At 50.6% G+C, this 27,489-nt stretch overlaps 4 protein-coding genes across 4 annotated transcripts; all 4 read right to left on the minus strand.

Moving 5' to 3' along the window:
• Positions 1–1,364: 1,364 nt before the first annotated feature.
• Positions 1,365–6,198, minus strand: AK88_04931 (uncharacterized protein; the record flags this gene model as incomplete). The annotated part of the gene is made up of 5 exons (XM_012482535.1): positions 1,365–2,966; positions 3,137–3,498; positions 3,982–4,410; positions 5,049–5,871; positions 6,118–6,198. 5 exons carry the CDS (start codon positions 6,196–6,198, stop codon positions 1,365–1,367), a joined length of 3,297 nt encoding a protein of 1,098 aa, XP_012337958.1.
• Positions 6,199–7,603: 1,405 nt separating this feature from the next.
• AK88_04932 (uncharacterized protein) lies at positions 7,604–12,330 on the minus strand (the record flags this gene model as incomplete). The annotated part of the gene is made up of 6 exons (XM_012482536.1): positions 7,604–9,223; positions 9,395–9,801; positions 10,048–10,126; positions 10,240–10,733; positions 11,259–12,087; positions 12,256–12,330. 6 exons carry the CDS (start codon positions 12,328–12,330, stop codon positions 7,604–7,606), a joined length of 3,504 nt encoding a protein of 1,167 aa, XP_012337959.1.
• A 1,610-nt stretch (positions 12,331–13,940) lies between these two features.
• On the minus strand, positions 13,941–18,391 carry AK88_04933 (uncharacterized protein; the record flags this gene model as incomplete). The annotated part of the gene is made up of 5 exons (XM_012482537.1): positions 13,941–15,038; positions 15,209–15,882; positions 16,419–16,748; positions 17,168–18,038; positions 18,311–18,391. 5 exons carry the CDS (start codon positions 18,389–18,391, stop codon positions 13,941–13,943), a joined length of 3,054 nt encoding a protein of 1,017 aa, XP_012337960.1.
• A 1,618-nt stretch (positions 18,392–20,009) lies between these two features.
• AK88_04934 (uncharacterized protein) lies at positions 20,010–25,900 on the minus strand (the record flags this gene model as incomplete). The annotated part of the gene is made up of 5 exons (XM_012482538.1): positions 20,010–21,524; positions 21,695–22,380; positions 22,961–23,326; positions 23,756–24,485; positions 24,671–25,900. 5 exons carry the CDS (start codon positions 25,898–25,900, stop codon positions 20,010–20,012), a joined length of 4,527 nt encoding a protein of 1,508 aa, XP_012337961.1.
• Positions 25,901–27,489: the final 1,589 nt, after the last annotated feature.

Genomic DNA, 27,489 nt, shown 5'->3' on the forward strand with positions numbered 1-27,489 from the left:
TTACACTTGGCCGCGTTGCTCGACGCGTTTGCTCGGAGAGACAATGTCTCCTGCTTCTTACACTCGGCCACTACGTCGAATCGGTGTTGCACGTGGCCGCGTTGTTCGGAGAGACAATCGCGCCTCCTGCTTACACTCGGCTACTTCGTCGAATCCGCCTTGCACGCGGACCGATCCGTTCCTCGAAGACAATCTGCTCCTTCTTACACTCGGCGACAATGCGGTTTACCCGGCCGCGTTGGTCGACGCGTTTGCGCGGAGAGACAATCTCTCCTCCTTCTTTCGCGCGGCCCCTGTGGTCGACGCGTGTGCTCGTAGAGACAATCTCGTCCTTCTTACACTCGGTTACGTCGTCAAATACGTTCACTCGGTGGCAATGCGTGTATCAGGCCACGTTTGCTCGGAGAGACAATCTCTCCTCCTTCTTACACGCGGACAATCCCGTTTACCCTGCCGCGGTGGTAGACGCGTTTGCTCGGAGAGACAATTCTCCTCCTTGTTACACTCGGCCGCTGCCTCGAATCCTTGTTACAATCGGCCGCGTTGGTCGACGCGTTTGCTCGGCGAGACAATGTCTCCCTCCTTTCTTACGCTCGTCTATTTCCTCGAACAATGTGCTTTACCCGGCCACGTGTGCTCGACGCGGGTGCTCGCAGAGACAATCCTCCTCCTTCTTACACTAGGCTACTTCCTCGAATCCTTCTTACACTCGGTCGCGTTACTGGGACAATCCCGTTTACCCGGCCACGTTTGCTCCGAGAGACAATCTCTCCTGCGTGTTACACGCGGCCGCTTTGGTCGACGCGTGTGGTCGGACAATTTGTCCTCGTTCTTACACTCGGCGGCAATGTGCTTTACCCGGCCACGTTTGCTCGACGCGTTTGCTCGACGCGCGTGCTCGGAGAGACAATGTGTACCTTCGTACACGCGACGACAATGCGGTGTACGCGGCCGCGTGTGCGCGGACAGACAATGTCGCCTTATACTCGAATGCTTATGCGCATGCTATATGTGTTCTGCACTATGCCCGTAGAATGCACGTGCGCATCTTTTAATAATTAACTTCACATAAAGGAGAATGCTACCCCTTCATATTATTCATTTAAATCTACATTTTATATGCATGTAACCCGTACGCACCTGTTCCTATGGTCATGTTAAAAGAAGTTGACTACACAGAAAAAGAACAAAACAAAGCAAAAGTAAACAGAAGTAAGCAGAACAGAGCAGAAGAGAGCAGAACAAAAAAAGAAGGTATGGAATAATGTAAACTAGACGTATACTATGTATATCACATAATGAAGTAAAAGTCATGTACGGTTAGCATGCGTTATTTTCCATGCATATGCCCCGTCATCCTAATTTCAGAGCTTGTGCAATAGTTCATCCACATATAACTCCTTCTCCTGCAAACGACATTCGACCTCGCAGTGTTCTATGACTAATGCCAGGATCAGTATCCATGTTTTAGCGGTTAACGGTTTTGTCATGTAAGGTTGCTTATGCAGTTGCGAGCGCGGTACATCGCGCACGTGTAGCAAGTGTTCTGTGCCCATTGCTTTTTCCACTTCTAAGTGTTTTTCTACTCCAGGTACTTCGCGTTTTTCCGGTACTGTCTCCTCCTCTACACTATTCAACAAACGTTGAAACCACTCCTCCTCACCATATATATGCATAAGCGCATGTTGCTGTGCGACCCACTGTTTCCACAGGACCAATTTCTTGCTTTGCATGTATGGGATATTACCGTACTCACCTAATTCACGGTGCCCGTTGTCCTCGTTTGCCACCATTTGTTCACTCAGGTATTGTGTCCATTGCAATTTGAGGGCATTAAACCACGGTTGCCCCGTGCACGCCCTTAAAATATGTTTGTGTCGCTCAATCCAGTTAATCCTGTGGGTGCAATGCGACGTCGCGTCTCCGGGGTTGAAATGAGCATTCTGTTGTGCATCTAACTGTATAGTTTCCATACAACTCCATGGGTCGTGTTCGTTCGGTGCAGAAGCGTCCGTGGGTAACTGTATGTTTTCCATACAACTCCATGGATCGCAGTCATTCGGTGCACAAGGGTCCGTTTCTAACTGTATAGTTTCCATACAACTCCATGGAGCGGGGTCGTGTTCATTGGGTGGACATGGGTCCGTTGGTAACTGTATGGTTTCCATACAACTGCATGAATCCCAGTCATTAGGTGGGCAAGGGCCCGTTGGTAACTGTATAGTTTCCATGCACTTCCATGGATCGGGGTCATGTTCGTTAGAAGCACCAGGGTCCGTTGGTAACTGTATAGTTTCCATACAACTCCATGCATCGGGGTCGTGTGCATGCGGTGCACAAGGGGCCGTGTGTAACTCTGTCGTTTCCATACAACTCCATGGATCGGGGTCATGCGGTGAACAAGGGTCCGTTTGTAATTGTATAGTTTCCATACAACTCCATGAATCGCAGTCATTAGGCGGAGAACGGTCCGTTGCTAACTGTATGGTTTCCATGCAACTCCATGGATCGGGGTCCTCGTCGTTACGTGGACATGGATCTGTTCCGTCGGAATCGGTGGATGGATTGAGGATGGAGGAAACATTGTTCCGTGATAAATCCTGGTTTGTGCTAGGAGTATCCGGGAAACTACTGTGCCCCTTTGCGTCCTGCTGCAAGTCTCGCGCACACTCCTGCACGACAATCTTCCAATAGTCGTCTTTCACCGTTTCCCATGCGGCCGCTTCACATTCGTTGAGCACTTCTAGATGTAGCTCGATAATCGTTCGCCTATGCACGCGTGGATGACGTCGTCGTCGGTCGGATGTTGACGCAGGTTGCCTATCCGTAAGCATGGTGTACCCGTAATCGGGTGGTGGCGCGCCGCGTTGTAGATGCTCCAATATTTCTTCGTCGAGTGGCGGTGACGGCACGTTACGAACGGTGCGATATGTTCGTCGGCGTTTTTGTCCGAGGAAGGCAAAGTACTAAGCAGAAAAAGGGGGTAAAGAGCAGGGTGAGGACGGTAGGATAAAAGGAATGAATACGGGTGTAGGGGCATATGGGTTCAAACGATCATATATTGGAGCCCGTAGGGAGTTTCTGAGGTATAAACATCCTGCACATGCAGCATGACTTGATTGTCGTGTATACTTACCTTCCATAGGAAAAACGCAATCACCCCAATACCAACCACCGCTGGAATAATCGCGGGGGTGTACCGCTTGACATCTTCCCATGTGAGGCCGGGCGGAACGTAAGGGGTTGCAGGGGTAGGAGCGTCCCATCCAGCATCACTACCACTACCGCCGTGTCCTCCAGCACTAGTACCACGTCCGCCATCAGTCCCTGCATCTTTTCCTTCCCCACTAGAAACACCACCTCCAGCACCACCTCCTGGGGCCGGTTCGCCGCCGCCGCCGCTACCGCTAGTACCCGATTGATCTGGGTTCGTGGGTGCTGGTTTGGGTGGATTGAGAGGAGGGGGGTCATCGTTGCCTTCCACGACCACGGTATCGCCTGAACATTTGGTGAATGGGGAGACAGGGAAAGGGAAGGAAGAAGGATGTGATGAAACTGAAGGTTTGAAGTGGATGCATGGTTATCGTTGGTCGCTCATCGTTCACGGTTGACCGCCGGTCGGGTGACGATACAGGGACGGGGGGCACGGCCAGGCGTGGAGGCAGCAGACGGACGGGGATGGGAGCACGGGGGCAGGAGAAGGACGGCGGTAGGGTGCCACGGGGGGACGGTGCCACTGCGGGAAAAGACTCTCTCTGTCTCCCACACAACACACACAACACACATTGTGTGTGTCTGTCGGTCTGTCCACGTGGACGTGTACAACCCGCGGCCGACCCATCGCTCTCCCCCCCCTTTCATTCTCATTCGACGTGTGGTTTCTCTCTTCCTCTCGCCGTCTCTGTCTCCGGAAAAGTTGTGTCGTGTTGTTTGTGTTTGGTTCTCTCTGTTTTTGTTCTGGTTATTCACTCAGGAGACTACCTGGTCCCGAGTCCTTGGACTTGTTCGCACAGTCATTAGTAGCCTCTGGGCTCGACACAAAAGAAAGGGTGGTGGTGGATGAGGCACCTTGGATGCCCTTGCCTGCATTCTTCGCCACATGAACTTCGGTTCTACTAGTACACTTACCTGTATTGTCAGTGTGCGTCCCTACGGGTCCTGTTCCCGAGGTCGCCGGATCTTGTGATGTTGATGATGGTTGTCCTCCCCGTGCTGATCCTGCAGGTGCCCCGTCCTCTTCCCCTGTTTTATGTGCCCTGCCTACGTCTGTGTTCCCTGCTGGTGGCGACGGAGGTGCCCCTGGACTCCCTGCACCTGAAGCTGTTGGTGATGGGGTGCTTGAAGGTTGTGCTTGGTCCTTGTGTTTATCATCTGTTCCATTTGGACCCTTCTCTGGACTCTTTGTTTTAGCTATGAAGGGGGAAAAGAGAGGGTCGATGTTTGTTAAAACAAAGCGGAATGGATGAAAAAACAAAGAACAAAGGAGTGGTGGGTGAGTAGGGTATGGTCGCCTCGATGCAGGGTACGATGCATGGATCGAGGTGCAATCGGTGGACTCCGTACTCCGTGAACTGGGTCAGGCGACAGCAAGCGCACGGTGAGATGAACTCGGTGGACTGGGCTACATGGGATGGTAGCAGTACAACTTTTATTTGTTGTTGCCGTCATCTCGGGCGCTGCATCCGGCGACCCGCTGCATCCCTCATCTCGTCTCCGGTGCCGTGGCTGGCGCTCCATCACGCGTCGCCGCCGCAACCGCTACCGTGGCCACTCATGTGCGTCCGCTCCGCAACCGTTATCGCTACCGCTTCCGTCGTGGCTGCACACGTCAGCTTAACGAGGGGGTGCTGCTGTTCCGTCGCGTGTGCGTTGTCGTGGCAGCGTTGTGTTGTTGTCCCCCCGTGTGCGTGTGTGTTGTGGTTGCGGCATCCGTATGCGCAGTCGTATGAGCCGTATTTGGCCGTAGTTGTGTGATATGCACTGTTCGTAGCGGCCTTATTTTCGTATTCTTGTGCACCCGTATTCGTGCCGTCGCCCATCGGTCTTACCTGTCGGTTCCGTTGATGGTGCTGGTGTATCGCTTTTGACAGAGTTCGATACTGTGTCCTCACTGGCGGCATCCTCCGGATCGCTACTGGAGACTTCTTGGATAGGCTCCATGCATGTTCCAGGTGTCTGCGCGCATTTCACTACTGCTGTCTTTACCTCCTGAACTATGGTCTTCATTTCTTTGCCTAATTTCTCTATAGCTTGTTTTTCCTCATGCTGCATCGCAATTGGTGCATTAGCTCCGTGTGTTACCCGTGTTGCCCCCCCAAGTGCTGCTAAGCTTGGCGTACATGTGCTTTGTATACCCTTGCCTCCAATTGTTTCAGTCAAGTTCTTGTTCTTCTGTAACCAGGTGTTAATCGTTGTCTCCATGTCGAATTCCTGTATTTTTATGTTTTCAAACTTTCCCTGTGCACATTTACCTTGGCTTATTAAACGACCCCCTGACCCTTGTTCCATCTGTTTCATTGTGTACCATGCATTATCTATTCCCATTTCACTTCTGCATGGAGATTCCAGCAATATGTACATAAATATATTTACTATTGCGCATCTTATATGTTCCTTCAACGGTTCATTCATAGGGTCTGTCTCTTCCGCGCTAGCGGACCCGGGGCGCCACCTGTTCATGAAAAATAATGCTCGTGACATGAGTGTGCACATAATTCTATCTGCCAGTTTCTGTGCCACAAATGTGCCTTCTCGCCTCAGACTGCTATAACCCGCGTTCAAACAATTAGCTGCATAGCTGTCTAGTTGCTCATTGTCCATATATCTCACAAATTCGTCGAGTAGCGCTGTTACATCTTTCCCTAGGAATTCCTGTATTTTGCATAAGGAATATATATGTGTGTGCATAATTGGCCACACTAGCGTTCTGTTCCATATTCATATGTGCCCATAGTTTTGTACGTACTGCGCGTACGGTATGGGCGCACTGTATTATTAATATAGAATTAGTGCACGCTCGCTTACGTACAATATATATACATGCGCGTATGCATACTATCATGTATAGAGGCGTTTATAATCACACTGCGCCCCACCTTCGTGGTCTTAGTAAATTACCGTATACAGTTCCTTTTGATGCACTAGACCCCTCTTCCGCACATAATGTACTAATAAAGCCCCTAACCTCTTATAGTTCATATTGTCCTTATCATGAATCAATATGGTGCAACGGATGAAACCATTAGCTGTCAAATAACGTCTTAAATATAATGTGCGCACAATATGCTGTTATGTATTATTCAGATGCTTAGGGAATGGAACATGTCTCCCAGTATAGGGTGCCTTCGGCAACATGTCCCATGAACAAACTGTCCCCTATATGAATGTAATCACACACCCTATAAAGCGTGGGTTTTGGAAGACAGAAAAAAAGAAAAAAGAAAAAAAAGAACAAACACTACACACACAACGCGTCATGAATAATACCCCCCTCCCCCCTTTCTACACCGCTCTCCACTAAACGCCTGTCACACACACGTTGTCTCTCTGTGTGCGTACACCTAAAAACCGCAGTAATAACAACAGCATCAGTCTCTTCTGCCGTCGTTGCCGCCGTCGTTGCCGTCCTTCCCGCGGCTACGTCGTTGAATCGTTTACTCGAACGCCGTAATCGAACCGCTTCACTCGGCTACTTCGTCGAATCGGTCTTACACTCGGACAATGGGTTTACCCGGGCCACGTTTGCTCGGAGAGACAATCTCTCGTCCGTGTTACACTCGGCGACAATCCCGTGTACCCGGCCGCTTTGGTCGACGCGTTGGCTCGGAGAGACAATGTCTCCCGCCGTTCTTACACTCGGACAAGCCTTCGTCGAACTGCGTCACTCGGACAGTCGTGTTTACCCGGCCGCGTGTGCTCGGAGAGACAAGCGCGCCCTCCTTTCTTGCCCTCGGCACAAGGCTTACGCGGCCACTTCGCCGAATCCTTCTTACACTTGGCCTCGTTGGTCGACGCGTTTGCTCGGAGAGACAATCTCGCGTCCTGCTTACACTCGGCTACAATGCGGTTTACTCGGCCGCGTTGGTCGACGCGTGTGCTCGGAGAGACAATCGCTCCTCCTTGTTACACGCGGACAATCCTGCGTCGAATCGTGGTTACACGCGGCTACAATGCGCTGTACGCGGCCGCTTTGGTAGACGCGTGTGCTCGGACAGACAAGCGCTCCGTATACTCGAATGCGTATGCGCATGCTATGGTTGTGCTGCATGATACCCGTAGAATGCACGTGCGCATCTGTTAATAATTAATTTCCCATAAAGGAGAATACTACCCCTTCATATTATTCATTTAAATGTACATTTTATATGCATGTAACGGGTACGCACCGGTGCCTATGGTCATGTTAAAAGTTGACTACACAGAAAAAGAACAAAAGCAAAAGTAAGCACAAGGAAGCAGAACAGAGCAGAACAGAGCAGAAAAAAAAAAAGAAGGTATGGAATAGTACAAACACGAAATATATTATGTCTATCACGTAATGAAGCAAAAGTGGTGTACGGTTAGCATGCGTTATTTCCCATTCATATGCCGCGTCATGCGAATTTCAGAGCTGTTCCAATAGGTGATCCACATATAACTCCTTTTCGTGCATATTCTGCTCCATTTGACATTCCTCAATAATTAAGGATAGGACGAGCATCCACAGTGTGTGCGCGGTTAATTGCTCCGTATGTCGCAATTCCGGATAGTGGTCGTGCTGTTGTTCTGGGTCTTTTACCGTCGCCAACGCTATATGTTCACGGGCCACGTCCGTGTCTACATGGGTTTGTTGTTCTGGCACCTGGGACTCGTCATGGGCGTGCACTATTTTTTCCATTTCTGGTACTTCAGCTTTTCCTTGTATGATTACTTTGTCCTCCTCTACATTATTCAATAAATGTTGGAACCACGCCTCCTCACTATATGTATTCATAAGCGCATGTTGTTTTGCAACCCATTCTTTCCATGCATGCTTCTTGCTGTCCATGAATGCGGCTGTCGTGTTCACACCAGATGCGTCGTTTGCCACCATGTGTGCAAGCAGGTATTGTTTCCATTCCAACGTTAGCTGCAAAAACCACGGCTGCCCCTTACACTCCCGCAATAGATGCTTGTTGCGGTCAATCCAACGCAGCCACGTGGTAGTGTGGGATGTGGGTGTGTCCGTGACGGTGTCGCTTGTGAGTGTGTGTTGTGTGATTTCGGGCTTAGGATCAGCACAGGTGTGTCTGTCTGTGACTGCTTTACATGTGGGTATGTCTGTGATTTCGGGCTTAGGATCCTCACATGTGGGTGTGTCTGTGACTGGGGCGTTGGTGTGTGGATGTATGATTGCAGGCTTTGGAGGTTCATGTGGGGGTATGTCCGTGACTGTGTCACGTATGGGTATGTCTGTGACTGCTTTACATGTGGGTGTGTCTGTGACTGTGTCGTTTGTGACTGTGTGTTGTGTGATGTCGGGCTTAGGATCATCACGTGTGGGTGTGTCTGTGACTGCGTTACCGGAGCCTGGTGGTTGTGTGATTTCGGGCTTAGGATCCGCACATGTGGGTATGTGCGTGACTGTGTCGCATGTGGGGCTGTCTGTGATTTCGGGCCTAGCATCCTCACTCGTGGTGGTATGCGTGACGATGTCACATGTTGGTATGTGCAGGACTGGGTCACCTTGGCCAGGTTTTTGTGTGATTTCGGGCTTAGGATCAGCACATGTGGGTGTGTGTGTGGCTGGAACGGGGGCGTCGCAGGTGGGATGACGGGCGTGGTAATGACGCGGTCGGTCTGCGTTGGATGAAACACAGGTCCCTGATAAACGCTGCTTTGTGGTAGACACACCCAAGATATTGTTATTCCTGTGCTGTTCCCGCATCAAGTCACGCGCAAACGCTTCAACGAGTATGTGCAAATAGTCCTCTTTGACGTTTTCCCACTCGGTTGCTTCACATTCGTTGAGCACTTCTAAATGTAGCTCGATGATCGTGCGCTTATGCACGCGCGGTGGGCGTTGTCCGCGGCGTTCCGCAGCAGATGGACGCCGCCTATCCCTAATCATGGTGTACCCGTAATCGGGTGGCGGTAGTTCGCCGCGTTGTAGATGCTGCAATATTTCGTCGTCGAGTGGCGGTGACGGGATGTCACGCACGGTTCGATACGTTCGTCGTCGTTTGTGGCCGAGGTACGCAAAGTACTAAACAAAAAAAGGGGGGTAAAGAGGAGGGTGAGGACGGTAGGATAAAAGGAATGAACGCGCGTGTAGGAGTATATGGGTGCAAACGATCATATATGGGAGCCCGTAGGGAGTTTCTGCGGTATAAACATCTTGCACATGCGGGATTGCGTGATTGCCATATATGCTTACCTTCCATAGGAAGAACGCAATGAGCCCAATACCAACCATCGCGGGAATGATCGCGGGGGTATAGGGGATCAGGTGATTCCAAGTCCATACGGGGACTTCAGGGGAAGCATGGGTAGTGGGATCATGTGTGTGTAGTGTATCATCCTTTTTCGTTTTGTCCAGTGCTGTAGGGTCCTTATTCTTGGGTTCCGATACTGGTTCTAGGGGAGACGGCATTTGCCCATTGGGTCCCTGAGGACTGGGGTCTAGACTAGTAGTATTACCAGAACCCGGTACCGCCGGTGGTCCCTGTTCGCCACCACTGCTCCCCGATTGATTTGGGTTCGGGTTCGGTTTTGGTTTGGGTGGATTGAGAGGAGGGGGGTCGTCCCCGGTACTAACCTTGCCTCCGTCGACGACGTCATCGCCTGAACATGTGGTGAATGGGGAGACAGGGAAAGGGAACGAAGAAGTATGATGAAACTGAACTTTTGCAGCGGTGGTGGCACATGGTTGGTTGTCCACATGATCCGTCGCTTGTGGTTGGCTGGTGCCACCCCGGGGAAAAGACTCTGTCTCTCCCACAACACACAACACAACACACACACAGTGTGTGTGTCTGTGTCTGTCGACGTCGACGTCTCTACATCTCTCTACCTGCTGCGGCGGCTTACGCGCCCCCGCGCCCGACCCATCGCTCTGCCGGTTACTCTCATTCGACGTTTGGTTTCTCTCGCTGCGTGGTTTCTCTCTCTGCGTGTGGTCTCTCCCTCTCTCTCCGGAAAATTGTTGTTGCTTGTTTTTTTTTTTTTTGTTCTTCCGCTAATAGTGCACGGGACATGCACGCACAGGATGTGTGACTGCACCCCGAGGTGCACTTTGCTGTCGAGTGGGGTACTACACTCCGGAGTCTCTGGACTATTACTACCTGAGCAATCCTTGGGGTCGGAAGGGGACGCGAACGAGACAGACACAGTTAAGGTACCTTCCCCTACGTCTTTCTCATGGGATCCTGTGGTTACACCGCATGTTGACTTAGACTTCTTACCTGCTTTCTCTGATCCGTCTGCTGTTGGACCAGGTGGTGATCCCCGTGGTGGTGCCGCAGGTGCGGGTTGCGGTACGGGTCCTGCGCCTGGTATGGTGTCTGCTGGTGGCGTGTCTGCCCTTCCTACTCCTACAGGCCCTGTTGGTTGCGACTGAGTTCCCGGTGTACCCCCTGTACCTGCACCTGTTGGTGATGGTGTGGTTGACGGATGTGTTGTCTGAGTACCTCCACCCTGTGGTTCCTGTGGACTGGCCTTGTCCTTTTCCTTCTTAGAATCTGACCCTTCTGTCTGTTTCTTCTTGGCTTCCTCCGCTGCAGCAGTAAAGCAGGAAAGAAAGATGGTAGAAATATGATAAAAAAAAAAAGGACACAAGTGGTACAGAAAGAAGGGGCCGGGATGGTGCGGTCAGGTAGCGGCAGGGTAGGTCGATTGCATGGATCGATGCAGTGGGTCGCGGCGCACTCGGTCAACTGCGCACTCGGTGGACGGAGGTGATAGCAGTACAACTTTTATGTTGTTGCCGCCGTCATGTCGGGGCCGCGAGCGCACACACACACCTCGTCTACATAGTGGCCGCCGCACACTCATCGCCCTCCGCTCCGCCGCCACCCCTACCACTGCCGTCGTGGTCGCCGTTCTCATCGCTCAACCGAAGTGGGGCACACGAAGTGAGGTCGAGAAGAGGCAGCGCTGTGCTGTTCCACCGTGCGTTGTTGTCGCCGCGCGTGCGTTGCGTTGTGGTGGAGGCATACGTATTAGTACGGCCCGGACGGGCCGTATGTTCGCATTCGTACTCGTATGGGCCGTATGCGTATTTGTACGAGTCGTATTCTTACCTGTCCTTTCCTTCATGTCCTCTTGTGCGTTCTTCTTCCCTGCCTCTTCCTCGTCCGCAGATTCAACATCACTGTCCCCGACGCCTCCGGAGCTGCCGGTTTTATTTCGTGCCTTGTCCACCTTTTTTCTTACTGTTGTGGTAATTGTCTTAAACATGTCTTGCATCTGCGTTTTCACTAATGTGTTCATATCGTCCTGCTGAAATATACTGGAAAGGTCTGCATGTTGCCCTCGTGCCTCTAAATTGTTCTTGTACGTTGCCCAATCCATTTTACACTTTGGGTTGTTCTTTATTGCCTGCATACGATTACGTATTGGTGTACTTTGCTGTAACCATTTTTCTATGGCGCTCTGCAAATCCCGTGTTCCCACCTTTGTATCAGTGTACTCATCGAGTCTACATGTTCCATCTGAAATTGAAGTTTCCACCCCACCCGTTCCTCCCATTTCTTTCATGATGTACCAGGCCTGGTCTGGTCCTAGCCACTGAAATCCACACGGTATTGCAGCCAATATATACGCAAAAACATTGGCCACGGTGCACCTCATAATAGCCTTCATCTCCTTATCATTTTGCGACTCGTCCGTATCCGGCGGCTGAGTAGATCTCCACGGAGCTATGAAAAATAATGCTCCAACCATCAGTCTGCATTTCATGACGTCCGCAACTGTGTGCCCGCGATACTTTATGCCCTTATGCCTGTCCCCCCTACGTGTCCAACCTTCATCCCCACAGCTTGTGGCATACAAGTCTAAGGTGTCCTCTATCTGTTCCATGTAAGGCACAAAATCCTTTAATACATTTTCCATATCTGCCCATAATGCACTCTACGAAATACATACATAGAGAAAATGATTAATGTATAACAATATATCAACTCTATAGGACTCTACCTGCCGTTCCGTATGTGTTAGCGCTCATATATGTACCAACACTATATTCCGCCACCGTTCTTCGCTGTGTGGTGCAATCCCTTGTTTTGAGTTAATACTTACATCAAGCTGTTGCTGTGTCCCTAGTTCCCTCTTTATGGCCCATTCGGCCATTACGTCCACCAGATGTGCTGCCATGGTGCATTACGTCGCATAATACAGGATACTAATCGTCTCTGAGAATACTATGCACATTATACATATTCCGTCCTCATGCTATGCACACTTGGGCCTAATGAATATTCTTATTTCTCTATAAGTGAGGGGAAGCCGATCACACACATAATTTATATAAGGAAAATGCACAATACAGAATTGCAGAGTACACAAACTGTTTACACTATGCTGATATTGTTTAGGAGAGAATAATATGCAGGGACACAACAATGAGTAAAAAATTAAAGAGAGAAAAAAAAAAAAACAGGCAAGGAAAAAATAGAAAAACTACTACTACACTACCGTTCACACACAACGCGTCATGAATACGTCTTTCTACACCCGCCCCTCGCCCCCTTCTCCACTAAACGCCTTCACACACTGGCTGTCTCTGCGTGCACCTACAAACCGCAGTAATAACAACAACATCAATTTCTTCTGCCGTCGTTGTTGCCGTCCTGCCCTCGTTCTTGGCTCCCGCAAATAATATGTGTGTTCCTTCGCTCCCCGCCGCGCTCACTCTGCTCCCTCACTCGAATCCTTCCCTCGAACCTCCTTACTCGGCTACTTCGTCGACGCGTTTGCTCGGAGAGACAATCTCTCCCGCCTTTCTTACACTCGGACAATCCGTCGTCGAATCCTTCTTACACTCGGCGACAATGTGCTTTATCCGGCCGCGTGTCCTCGGAGAGACAATCTGTCCTCCTTCTTACACTCGGACAATCCTTCGTCGAATCGTGCTTACACTGGGCCGCGTTGTTCGACGCGTTTGCTCGGAGAGACAATGTCTCCCTCCTTTCTTACACTCGGACAAGCCTTCGTCGAATCGTTGTTAAACTCGGCTACTTCGTCGAAACCTTCGTACACTCGGCCGCGTTGTTCGACGCGTTTGCTCGGAGAGACAATCTCTCCTCCTTCTTACACTCGGCTACTTCCTCGGACAATCGCGTTTACCCGGCCGCGGTGGTGGACGCGTGTGCTCGGAGAGACAATGTCTCCGTACGTTCTTACACTCAGCTACTTCCTCGGGCAATCGGTTTACCCGGCCACAGTCGCTCGCAGAGACAATGTGTACCTTCTTACACTCGGCTACATGGTCGAATCGTGGTTACACTCGGCTACATGGTCGAATCGTGGTTACACTCGGCTACCATGCGGTGTACGCGGCCGCGTTGGTCGACGCGTTTACTCGGAGAGACAATCTGTCCTTATACGCGAATGCGTATGCGCATTCTATATGAGTCGTACACTATACCCTTAGAATGCACTTGCTCAGCTTTTAATAATTAACTTCACATAAAGGAGAATTCTACCCCTTCATATTATGCAGTTAAATCTACATTTTATATGCATTTATCCTCTACAGCCGGAAGCGTATAGTCATAATAAAAGAAGTGGACTACACAGAAAAAGAACAAAACAAAGCAAATGTAAGCAAAGTAAACAGAAGTAAGCAGAAGAGAGAAGAAGAAAAAAAAAGAACGTATGGAATAATGTAAACCAGAAATATATTATGTATATCACATAATGAAATAAAAGTGGTGTACGGTCAGCATGCGTTATTCCCATGCATGAGCGCCGTCAGGCGAATGTCAGAGCTGTGCCAATAGGTCATCCACATATAACTCCGTCTCCTGCAAACGACATTCGACCTCGCACTGTTCTATGACTAATGCCAGGATCAGTATCCATGTTTGAGCGGTTAAGCGTTTTTTCATGTAAGGTTGCTTATGCAGTTGGGACCGTGGTACATGTCGCACTCTCAGTATATCTTCTGCGGCCATTGCTTTTTCCACGTCTAAGTCTTGTTCGACTACTGATACGTCGCCTTTTTGCGGCACTGTGTCCTCCTCTACATTATTCAACAAATGTTGAAACCACTGCTGCTCCTTGCCATACATACGCATGTGCCGATGTTGCTGGGCAACCCATTCTTTCCACAAGTCCAGTTTCTGCATGTGCAGGGTTGCCGCTTCACCGAGTACACTGTGCCCGGATACGCCGTTTTGCGCATGCTGTTGATAATATTGTTTCCATTCCAATTTGAGGGTGTGAAACCACGGTTGCGTCGTGCACTTCCGCAATAGATGCTTGTTGCTGTCAATCCAGTTAATGAAGTGGATGTAGTCGGGGGCACGCATGTCACGTGTCGCCGCTGGTTGGGAACGACTGTGTGCCGGTGCTAACTGTATGGTTTCCATACAACTCCATGGGTTATCTTCGTTAGGTGGAGAACGGTCCGTTGCGAACTCTATCGTTTCCATACAACTCCATGCATCCGTTCCGTCGCAGTCAGTGGAGGAAACATTGTTTCCTGATAAATCCTGGTTTGTGATAGGAGCATCCAAGGAACTACTATACCCCTTTGCGTCCCGCATCAACTCCTGTGCAAACTCCTCCACGACAATCTGCAAATACTCGTCTTGGACGTTTTCCCACGCGGCCACTTCACATTCGTTGAGCACTTCTAAATGTAGCTCGATGATCGTGCGTTTATGCACGCGTGGTTGACGTCGTCGTTGTGCGGTAGAAGATGCAGGCCGCCTATCCCTAACAATCGTGTACCCGTAATCGGGTGGCGGTAGTTCGCCGCGTTGTAGATGCTCCAATATTTCTTCGTCGAGGGGCGGTGACGGGACGTCGCGAACGGTTCGATATGTTCGTCGTCGTTTGGCAAGGTACGCAAAATACTAAGCAGAAAAAGGGGGTAAAGAGGAGGGTGGGCACGGTAGGATAAAAGGAATGAACGCGGGTGTAGGAGTATATTGGTTAGAAACATCATATATTGGAGCCCGTAGGGATGTGCTGACGTATAAACAGCCTGCACTTGCGGCATTCCGTGATTGCCGTATATACTTACGTTCCAGAGGAAAAAGGAAATGATGCCAATACCAACCACTGCGGGAATGATCGCAGGGGTATAGGGGATGAGATCCTTGGGGTCGAAGGGTTTCGGGGAAGGAAGGGGAGGTTGAGGTTGGTCATTAACTCCTTGACGTGGACCACCGGAAGGAGGAGAACCGGTGCCCTGAGTCCCAGTTGCTGCTGGCCCCGCATAAGCTGGACCAGATGATCCGGGGTTTTTGGCCCCAGTAGAACCTGTACCAGAGGAACCACTTGCGTCCGGCTGACCGGTGCTGCCGCTACCGCTTGCACCCGATTGATTTGGGTTCGGGTTGGGTTTTGGTTTGGGTGGATTGAGAGGAGGGGGGTCATCATTGCCGCCGTCGACGACAACATCGTCCACCGCTTTACCGGCTTCACCGCTTGCACCTTTTGCACCAGGTGCACCGGGTTCGCCCTGGTTGCCGTTGTCCCCGGCTTTGCTCGGGTCACCGTTGTCACCGGATCCACCAGCTTTACCTGGTGCACCCGCTTGATCAGTTTCCGCTGAAGAACCTGCTGGCCCGTTCGTTGGAATGTGCGCATTACTAGGGCCCTTGGAATCCTGTTGATCTGGTGCTGGTGCTGGGGATTGGTCTGCTGGTTCCCCTGGACCACTCGTTGTCACATGAGTAGGCGCAGGGTCATTACCTATAAATACGAGCAGGCGTGGGAAAAGTAAAGTGTGAGGTGGCTGATGGGTCCCATGGTTGACGACGGTTGTGCTTGACCACATGGTCCATCGCTTTGGGCACCATTCTTGAGTGCCGGTTGCCCACACCGTTGACCGCCGGTCGGATGACGAGACAGGGACGGGGGGCACGGCCAGGCGTCGGGGACACGGTGCGAACGGTGGTTGGCTGGTGCCACCACGGGAAAAGACTCTCTCTCTCTCCCACACAACACACACAACACACACAACACACTCAGTGTGTGTGTGTGTGGCTGTCGACATCTGTCGACGTCTACAACCGGCGGCTGACCCATCGCTCTGTCGCTCGCTGTGCGTTGCGCTCATTCTCATGCGACGGTCGGTTGCTCTCTGGCGCTCTCCGTGGTTTCGCTCTCCGGGTTGTCGGGCCGTGTGGGCGGAAATGTTGTTTCGTTTTTGTTTGTGTGCTGTGTTCTAGCCGAATAGTGTACTGAGAGTACCGACAGTGGGATGTGGACCCCGTGGTGCAGAGTACCTGGAACTTCCGTTGGATTGTCCGGGTCCATGCATTCATTTGTGGAGGGTGTTGTTGAGAAAGAAATTTCCACAGTTGCCTGATTACCGTCGTTGTCTACACTCTGGTTTCGTTCCTTCTTCACAACTATCTCACATGTGGTCTTAGACTTCTTACCTGCATTCGTTGATCCTTCCTGTTGTGGTGGTGAAGGTTCTGGTTTTTGTCCAGGTCCTGGGCCCCCTGATCCTTCGGCTGATCCGGCTCCTTGTGTTGATGGGGGTGCCGCCGGTGGGGGTGGTGGTACGGGTCGTGTGTCGTCTGTATCTTCCTTCCTGGCTGCGTTGCGTCCTGCAAATGAAGCAAGGAAGATACACGACAACATGGTACAAAAGGACACAAGTGGTACAGAAAGAAGGGGCGGCAGGAAGCATACGCTGAGGTGGATGATAGCAGTACACTTTTATTTGTTGTCGCCGTCATCTCGTCTCCGCTGCCGTGGCCACTCATCTCCTCCGCTCCGCAACCGCTACCTCTGCCGTCGTGGCCGCCGTTCTCATCGCTCAACCGAAGTGGGGCACACGAAGTGAGGTCGAGAAGAGGCAGCGCTGTGCTGTTCCGCCGCGTGTGTGTTGTTCGCCGTTGCGTTGTTCTGGCGGCATCCATATTTGGCTGTATCGGTGGCGGCCGTATGATCTGTATTCGGCCGTATTCGTATTCCGTCTTATGGATATACCTGCTTCTATCTATATGTATATTTGTATGCTTACCATGCGTGTTGTCCTCAGCACTTCTTGTGTCCTTCTTGCTGTCCTGTTGTGCTGCTCCTGGTGTCTGCGGTGGCGCAGTTGGGTTCTCAGCTACCTGTATCCCCGATCCTGGCTTCTCTGCTGCTGTACCCGGTTGTCCAGTCTGCGGTGGTTTGCCTCCTCCTTCCAACTGTTCACCCACCTTTTTCATTATCTCGTGCATTCCGCTACCTATGACGTCTTTTATTCCTGTCTCCAGTTTTTCCCTTACTTCCGTTTCTCCATATGTTTCACTACTTGCCCCCCCCACTCGCCATGTACCCTCTCCCTTCCCTGTTCTCTTCGCCTCTTTACTTTTTTCTTGGGCAGTTTGGCACATCCTTTTAATTTCTGTATTCCTCACCCATTCCCTTAACTGCGTGTTCTTCTGTATCCACTCCTTAATTTTTTCCTTCATACTCCAATGCCCAAGGTTAACTTCGTCTATGAACCCTTTGACACATCTCCCTTCGGCCACAATGTTCCCCTCTATTCCCTTCATCTGGTCCCTCATGACGTACCAGGCGTACTCTAGCCCCCAGTGTCCCTCACATACTGTCTCCTCCAGTATATGCATAAACACATTTACAATTGTGCACCCTATAAATTCTTGTAACCTTTGTACTGCCTCATGTCTCCCTTTCATAAACCTCCTTAACCCAGTGGGGTCAGTGAGGAAGAATAGTGCTGTTGACATAACTTTGCACATAACCTTGGTACCGGGCCACTTAACGTGGTGCTCATACCCTGTTCCACTGTGGTAATAAAAATGGCTGTTGCAGTTGCTCCCGTAGGTTTCCCAGTTCTCCGCGTTCTGGACATATTTAATAAAGTCTTGTAATATTGGTTCTATCTACTGCCATAACCATTCCTACAATTCAGAAAACATGAACACACCTTTATGTACATGTGCTGTTCATCGTTTTTGTCGTGGTGGTTGCCGATACCTACACTTAAGTATTGTTCCCTGTTACTGTATGAATGCTGCTTGCGCACTATACTCAAACTAAAAACGCACAACTGTGATGCATAAGTCCGATTCACGTATATTCGGCATCTTGCATCGGTCGCTGCGAGTGTCCACAAAGCTCTTCTCCGTTCTCCCTCTAGTTCTCAATAGCTTACCCGGAACCTAGTCCATTCCCAAGCTCGATGGCCTTTTCGTCTATAGGCCTTCCAGGCTGTCAGTATGTTATCCTTATCCATATTATACTCACCCTGTCTAATAATATCTTCTTCTCCCAGTAATACTATAATAACTTAATATGACTGGTTCCCCAACATTAATGTATCGCGTCGCACACATTTATGTCGGCCTTCGCATTTAAATCTAGAATGATGACAATAAATACATGTGCTCAAGCATTCCCTAGACTTCTTTACCTCTAATACTCACTTAGCGCCTCCTATAATTCATGCACCACAAAAGAAGAGAATGCAGACAAAGAAAAAAGTAAAATGGAACGATAAAATCAGAAAAAGAATAACAAAAAAACAACAAAAAAGGAAGAAAAGCAAAAAAAAGAACAACTGCTTCCACACAACTCGTCATGAATAATACCCCTTGGCCCTGGTCTACACCGGTCTGCACTAAACGCCTGGCACACACACTGTCTCTCTGTGCGTACAACTAAAACCGCGCAGTATAACAACAACATCAATTTCTTCTGCCGTCGTACACTCGGTGGCAATCTGCTTTACCCGGGCCGCGTTGGTCGACGCGTGACTCGGATAGACAATGTGCTCCTCCTTCTTACACTCGGCTACAATGCGGTTTACCCGGCCGCGTTTGCACGTAGAGACAATCCTCCTCCTTTCTTACAGTCCGACCGACCTGTTGCTCGGAGACAATCTCTCCTCGTTCTTTACACTCGGCCACTTCGTCGAATCCGTCTTACACTGGGCCGCGTTGGTCGTCGCGTTTGCTCGGAGAGACAATCTCTCCTTCTTTTTACACGCGGACAATCCCGTTTACCCGGCCGCGTTGGTCGACGCGTTTGCTCGGAGAGACAATCTCTCCCGCCTTTCGTACACGCGGCCACGTCGTGCAATCGGTGTTGCACTTGCCGCGTGTGGTCGGAGACAATGGTCGTGCGTCGTGCACGCGGCCGGTTTGGTCGACGCGTTTGCTCGGAGAGACAATCTCTCCCTCCGTTCTTACACTCGGCTACTTCGTCGAATCGGTCTTGCACTCGGCTACGTCGTGGAACCGCGTGGGCTCGGAGACAATGGTCCTGCGTGGTGCACGGGGGCGCTTTGGTCGACGCGCTTGCTCGGAGAGACAATCTCTCCTGCTTCTTACACGCGGCTACAATGCGGTTTACCCGGCCGCGTGTGCTCGGACAGACAATCTGTGGTCCTTTCTTACACGCGGCTACTTCGTCGAATCTGTTCACTCGAACAAACCTTACCCGGCCGCGTTGTTCGACGCGTTTGCGCGGAGACATGCTCTCCTTATACTCGAATGCGTATGCGCATTCTATATTTGTGCTGCACTATACCCTTAGAATGCACTTGCTCATCTTTTAATAATTAATTTCCCATAAAGGAGAATACTACCCGTTCATATTATTCATTTGACTCTACATTGCAGATGCATGTAACGGGTACGCACCGGTGCCTATGGTCATGTTAAAAGAAGTTCACTAGATAACAAGAACAAAACAAGGCAAATGTAAGCACAAGTAAGCAGAACAGAGCAGAACACAAAAGACGGTATGGAATAATGTAAACCAGAAATATATTATGTATATCACATAATGAAGTACAAGTGGTGTACGGTCAGCATGCGTTATTCCCATGCATGAGCGCCGTCAGGCGAATGTCAGAGCTGTGCCAATAGGTCATCCACATATAACTCCGTCTCCTGCAAACGACATTCGACCTCGCACTGTTCTATGACTAATGCCAGGAGCAGTATCCATATGTTAGCGGTTGCCCGTTTTTTCATGTAAGGTTGCTTATGCAGTTGGGTGCGTGGTACATCTCTCACTCGTAGAACATCTTCTGTTCCCATTACGTTGTCCAGTTCTAAGGCTTTTTGCGCTATAGGTACTGCGCGTTTTTCCGGTGCTGTCTCCTCCTGGATGTGGACCAACAAATGATGGAACCACTCCTGTTCCCTGTACACACTCATTTGCCGATGTTGTTGCGCTATCCACTGTTTCCATGCGTGCTTCTTGCTGTCCATGGTTGCGGCTGTCCTGTGCTCACCGGATGCTGCGTCTGCCGCCATGTGTGCACGCAGGTATTGTGTCCAATCCGCTGTCAATTGCAAAAACCACGGCTGCGTCGTGCACTGCTGCAATAGGTGCTTGTTGCGGTCAATCCAGTTAATCCATTGGGTGCAGTACGACGTGTCGTGACCGTGGTCGGGGTTGGAATGAGCATGCTGTTGTGCATCTAACTGTATGTTTTCCATACAACTGCATGAAGCGCAGTCATTAGTTGGACAACGGTCCGTTGCTAACTGTATGGTTTCCATACAACTCCATGGATCGGGGTGCTCTTCGTTAGGCGGAGAAGCGTCCGTTGCTAACTGTCTGGTTTCCATACAACTCCATGGATCGGGGTCGTGTTCATTCGGTGGAGAAGTGTCCGTGGCTAACTGTATGTTTTCCATACAAGTCCATGGATCGGGGTGGTCTTCATTCGGTGCACAAGGGTGCGTTTGTAATTGTATAGTTTCCATACAACTCCATGGATCGGGGTCATGCGGTGCGCAAGGGTCCGTTGCTAACTGCATGGTTTCCATACAACTCCATGGATCGGAGTGCTCTTCGTTAGGTGGACCGGGGTCCGTTGCGAACTGTATAGTTTCCATACACTTGCATGGATCGGGGTCATCTTCGTTAGGTGGACAAGGGTCCGTTGCTAACTGTTTGGATTCCATACAACTCCATGGATCGGGGTCCTCTTCGTTAGGTCGACATGAATCCAGGGTTGTCGAATCGGCGGTTGTGGAATGGCCGGTTGTCGATTCCTGGTTCGAAGAAGAAACCGGGGCACCACAACGTCCGTTGTCGTCCCCCATAAACTGTTCAACGAGTATTTGCAAATAGTCGTCTTTGACGTTTTCCCACTCGGCTGCTTCACATTCGTTGAGCACTTCTAGATGTAGCTCGATGATCGTGCGCTTATGCACGCGTGGGGGGCGTGGTCCGCGGCGGTCGGCAAATGTATCGCGACGTGGTGCGCGCATAACCGTGTACCCGTAAACGGGTGGCGGCAGTTCGCCGCGTTGTAGATGTTGCAATATTTCTTCGTCGAGTGGCGGTGACGGCACGTCACGAACGGTTCGATATGCTCGTCGTCGTGGTTGTCCGAGGTACGCAAAGTACTAAGCACAAAAAGGGGGTAAAGAGGAGGGTGGGCACGGTAGGATAAAAGGAATGAACACGGGTGTAGGAGTATAGTGGTTAGAAAGATCATATATTGGAGCCGGTTGTGATGTTCTGAAGTATAAACATCCTGCACATGCGGGATTCCGTGATTGCCATATATACTTACCTGCCAAAGGGAATAACCAAGAAGGGCGACGGTGACGGAAGTGAGAAAAAACAGCACGGGAGTAGTGGCGGTAAGGACGTCGGCGGTTAGGTCGGGTCCATCTGGGCCCCCGCTCCCCGTACCTGCGTTTGTATTTGATGGGGAGGATGCTTTATGTTCTGGGTACGGGGGTGCAAATCCTCCAGATACAGTATCTATGCCGGGTATATGTCCTGGTGATATTTCCAGGACACATGGTCGGGTCCCTGCAGAATTCTCAGAAGGGTTACATTGTCGCTGATTTGGGTCGACAGAGTCGGAAGGTTGCTGTCCAGTAGTGCCACTCACGGGGGAGGCCGCGGCAGCGGGTGCCTGTGATCCGGTTTCGTTCTTTTTTTCCCATGGAAACTGTGTTCCATCCCAATCAGGGTGGAACATTTCGGAGCCATCGGAAGTATCCTCTTTTTGTATGACCCGAGGCACAATACTGTTTTCCCCGGAGGGGTGTGAAGTACCTGAGCATGATCCGTCAGTCGGTAAGTTGTCCCCTTTTCCCTGTTCATCCGCCTGCCTAGACGGCTCAGGTGGGCTATCGGCTCCTTTTGTTCCTTTTCCGCTTCCGTGTTCATTCGCATCAGCATCCTTCTTCTTATCCTCAACGTTAGGTTGTGTGCCAATGTTCGTTTTACTGTCTGTTCCCGGAGTTCCTGAATGGAAGTATAAGGACGAATGAAGACGATGAAACCGAATTTATGTTTCGGATCGTTGACCACGGTGCCCGTCGATCGCGTCGTGTCACGGTTGCCCACATGGTGCCACGGGGGACGGCGGAGCAGGACACGCACGGACGCAGAGACGGGCCGGGGCAGGAGACGGACGGGGGTAGGGCACGGTGCCACGGGGGACGAGGCAGGGATGGGGCAGGAGATCGGCCGGGGCAGGGCGGACGGCACGGCGGGGAATGGCGTCGGGGCATGGCACGGGGACGGCGCGAACGATGATTACGGTACCACTCCGGGAAAAGACTCTCTCTGTCGCCCGCAACACAACACACACACAGTGTGTGTGTGCGTCGGTCTGCATCTACGTCGACGTCGACGTCCACTCACCCGCGGCCGACCCGTCGCTCGGCCGCTGACTGCGCCGCTCACTCTCATTGGACGTTTGGCTTCTCTCTGCCTCCCTCTGCCTCTCTCTGCGTGGTGTCTCTGGCTCTCTCTGCGGAACTTGTTGTTTCTTTTTTTTTTTTTTTGTTCTCTCGTTCTTTGTTCTCATCGGACTCACTACCTGGGGTACTGCTTCCTGCGCAGCCGGATGTAGGACTGGTGTCAGTTAACGTAAGCTGTATACCAACATTATTATCATGAAACGGGGTTCTATGGACTTTCTTATCATTTATAGTGGTCACACAAGAGGGTCCATCCTGCTTACCTGCTGATGTATTCTTATCCTTCGGTTCATCCTTGGGCCCCTGGCCGTCCTGCCCTGGTGGCGGTGCCGCAGGTGGGGGTTGTGGTACGGGCCGCTGTGCCCCATTATCGGACCTGCCTACTGCGTCTGCACCATTCTTGGTTGAAGTTACTTTCTTCTCCGGAACAACCGCCTGTGGTACTGCTGGTACCTTAACTGGTGGATCTGCTGGTTTCTTGCCTCCTGCAAATAAAGCAAGGAAGATACACGACAAAATGATACAAAAAGGACACCAGTGGTACAGAAAGAAGGGGCGGCAGGAAGCATACGCTGAGGTGGATGATAGCAGTACACTTTTATTTGTTGTCGCCGTCATCGCGTCCGTCATGTCGTCTCCGGTGCCGGCGGCGCCGCTGCCGCTTCACGGTACGTTCGTCGCTCCCGTCGTGTACGCCACTGTGCTCGGCTCAACAAAGAGGGTGCTGTTTCAGCCGTGTGCCGTGCTGTTCTCGCCGCGTGTGCGTTGTTGTGATGGCATCCATGCGTAGTTGTGTGTGCTGTGCTGTTGTTCTTCCCGTGCGTGTTGTGGTGTGATGGCGCCATCCATATGCGCACTGGTCTCGGTGGCAGCCGCACTATGTGTATGGTTACAGGGTGTATTCACCTTCTTACCTGTCGTATCCTTGTCTTTCACTGTTGCAATTTCCTGTTCTACCTTTTTCTTCACCTGTTCAAACACCTTCGTTGCTTTCTCTACTATCTCCTTCGTTACTAGCGCCACCTGCTTAAGTCCCTTGTCGTCCAAATTTTTATTGATACTCTCCTGTTGTTGTTCCCCGTCCTTAATATAATCTGTCCATTTTGTTGTACACGGCATTGCCTGTTGCATTTGTGCTATTTCAGAACTTATTGTTCCGTCCCCCAATAGCCAGTCAGCTATTTCCCAATTTATTGCTTTTGACCACCTCCGATGCTGGTCATATCCACACATTGTGCACTTTCCTTCCACAACAGGACCCGGTACCAATGCAGTTCCATTTTGTCCTTGACTCTGCATGCTCTTGAATGTTTCCCAAGCATACTCTGTACCTCTCTTGTATCCTCCCTTATCCTTACAGTACAACGTTTTCAGTAGATGCCCAAAGACATGTACCACCTCACATCTTAACCTATTGATGTGGTCATCTTTTGTGTCTGTGTTTGCAAACCACAACGCACCTGACATGAGTCGGCACCTCATCATATCCGCTACTCTTTGTCCCGTATAGTATGCAACGTCGTCGAAATCATTCCAACCTGTATTATAACAGTTGGCACCAAGTGCGTCAAAATTTTCATTATTGGTTCCTAAATACTTAATAAACTCTTCCAACACTTCCTTCACCTGGTGCCATTGATCAGCCTACATTGTGTTCACGAACACGAAGAACAGAACTGATGTGCCCATTGCATCTATAGTGTGTCGTCCTGAACACATGGACACCCTCATATGTATGCATTTAACGGTATAAATAAAATGGTCGTTCCTCTTCTATGTGGCCTAGTCATGTTTGTGGCCATGTCCCCACACCTCCTGTTTTAACTTACATTGTACCCGTGCACCACGTACACTTCCGTATGCGTCCCGTCCAATATTCTCTGCCCTTTACATGTCGTGTGTTCGGTGTTCCCATTACCTCCGGGAGCAGCACCCTTACCACCACCACCACCACCAGATGATGTCGTCGTCGTGCCACTTCCCGATGACGGTGGTGATGCCGGTTTCACCGCTACTGGTTGGGCAGCTGTCGCCGGCTTGACCGGTTGTGGTGGTGGTTCTGAGCCGGCCGCTGGTGTCGCCACGGTGGGCGGTTCGGACGGTTTCGTGGACGATGTCGACGGTGGTACGGGTCTCGGCCGCGGTCTTGGTCGCCTCCCTGGTCCTGTTCCAGGGCGTGGTGACGGTGACCCTGCTTTCCCGGGTCCTCCTCCGGATCCACGTCCTAATCCTGGTCCTCGTGGCACTTGGCCACGCGCAGCGGTCGTTTTTGTCCTGTTCACTGTGTTCTGCATTTCCTGGACCTTCTCCTTTATCTTCGTCTCTATGTCACAGCGCCCCGTGTATCCCCCTTGTTTTTGCATGTCGTGTAACACCCTCCGTACGTTCGGAAAGGTGTCTGCTGCTTCCACCGAGTGCCTTATTGTCTTCATGAGCGCGTCGTCTTCTGTTATCACCACGTCGTTCTCATTGCATGGTTCGTCAGTGTGCGTAGTTCCGTCTGTATCATCCCATCCACATTTTCTTGCTGCGTGCCCAGCACCTGCTCTAACTTGCGGCCAAGTTTTATTGAGGTCGTGTAATCGATTATGTAGGGCAGTTCCCAGACTCTTTGATTGGAATATCACCTTCCCCCAATCTCTGTTGTCACATATTCCACTTTGAAGCGTCTGCTGCATAAATGTTTTACCTGGTGTTAAATAATCCGAAACCCTATTCATTACGTCCACATGATCACGATTGCTCCCATAGACTCGTACTAAAGCCTCTCCTGCTAGCACACATCTTAAATATTCTTGAAAGGCCGTCCAATGTGCCTGGTCTACTGTCCGTGTCTGCAATCCTTGAGTCTGTGTTAAATCATACCCTTTCATGTATAGCAGGATTTTTGTAATCTCCTGACATCTGCTACGGCATAATCCATCATGCCCCGTATTATATATACTTCCGCAGAAGCCGGAAATCGAACCGTGACTTTCACCAATTTTCTTGATTAACTCTCCAAAGATTTTATCAACTTCCTGCATCAGTTTGTCCTGCAGGTGCAATAATTCAGACATGTATGCATACTGTGTACTGCGCCTTAGTTCTATATTTTAATGCAGGTACGCACACGCGCTTGTTGATGTGTGAACACAGTATGTATTTCTCCCGTCTCGTTTAAATACCGCGGCCGCCTCATGTCCATATTACTTATATAAAAAATTCACACACACATAGTGGTCCCTATGCCGAATACATACATATGTCCCCGTAAATGTGTTATGTCGGCCCTCTCTGAACTGCCTGTATAGTTGAACCTACCCAATATGCCTGTGCGTCCGTGATGTTCATGTGCGTTAGATAATGCTCCCATGCCCCTAGAAAGGGCAGTATGTGCTGTCCATATGCCTCGAGCATATTGAACAGTTATTCCCTTCTTAAAAAAAAAAGTACCACTACTACTTCTACTACTACTACTACTACTACTGCTAGTACTACTGCTACTACTGCTGCACCGCTGAATAACAACAACAACAACAAAAAAATAATATACACACACGCCGTCTCCGGGGCACGCCTCTTCCGTCAACGCCTCTCCCGTCAACGCCTCCTCCGTCCACGCCGTCTCCGTCAACGCCTTCTCCGTCAACGCCCCGCCGGGTCCCGGTGTCTGCGTCAACGCCTCTCCCGTCACCCCGTCTCCGTCAACGGCTCTCGCTTCAACGCCTCTCCCGTCACCCCGTCTCCGTCAACGCCTCTCTCGTCAACGCCTCTCCCGTCACCCCGTCTCCGTCAACGCCTCTCCGTCAACGCCTCTTCCGTCAACGCTTCTCCGTTAACGCGTGTATATCACGCTGCTGCAAACGCGTGATAGATACACAAAGTACTACTTGTTTTCTTCTGCCGTCCACCTTTCTGCCTTCCTTGAAGAAGGAAAAAAAAAAATGTACACTACTACTACCACTACGCGCACAACGCGTCATGAATACGCCATGCTACACCGTTCTCCACTAACCCCCATTCACACACACTGTGTCTCTCTGTGCGTACACCTAAACCCCTTGTACAATAAAACCGCAGTAATAACAACAACATCAATGTCTTCTGCCGTCGTTTCTGCCGTCGTTGCGGACCTTATGGCTCCCATATAATATGTGTATTCCGTGGCCTCCGCACCTCCCTCTCTGTGCTTCCCCTCTTTGGATCCTCACTCGGACAATCTCCGTTTACCCGGCCACTTCGTCGAATCGGTCTTGCACTTGGCCGCGTTTGCTCGGAGACAATGGGCCTCTTTCGTGCACGCGGCCGCTTTGGTCGACGCGTTTGCTCGGAGAGACAATGTGTACCTTCGTACACTCGGCTACAATGCGGTTTACGCGGAGGCGTGTCCTCGGAGAGACAATCTCGCCTTATACGCGAATGCGTATTCGCATGCTATATGTGTTCTGCACTGTACCCGTAGAATGCACGTGCGCATGTTTTAATAATGAACTTCACATAAAGGAGAATACCATCCCTTCATATTATTCATGTAAATCTACATTTTATATGCATTTAACCGGTACCCACCCAGTCCCCATGGTCATGTTAAAAGAAGTTGACTACATAACAAGAAACAAACAAAAGCAAAAGTAAGCACAAGCAGAACAGAGCAGAAAAAAAAAAA

Source organism: Plasmodium fragile (genome assembly GCF_000956335.1).
Source record: "Plasmodium fragile strain nilgiri unplaced genomic scaffold supercont1.83, whole genome shotgun sequence".
Classification (NCBI taxonomy): domain Eukaryota; phylum Apicomplexa; class Aconoidasida; order Haemosporida; family Plasmodiidae; genus Plasmodium; species Plasmodium fragile.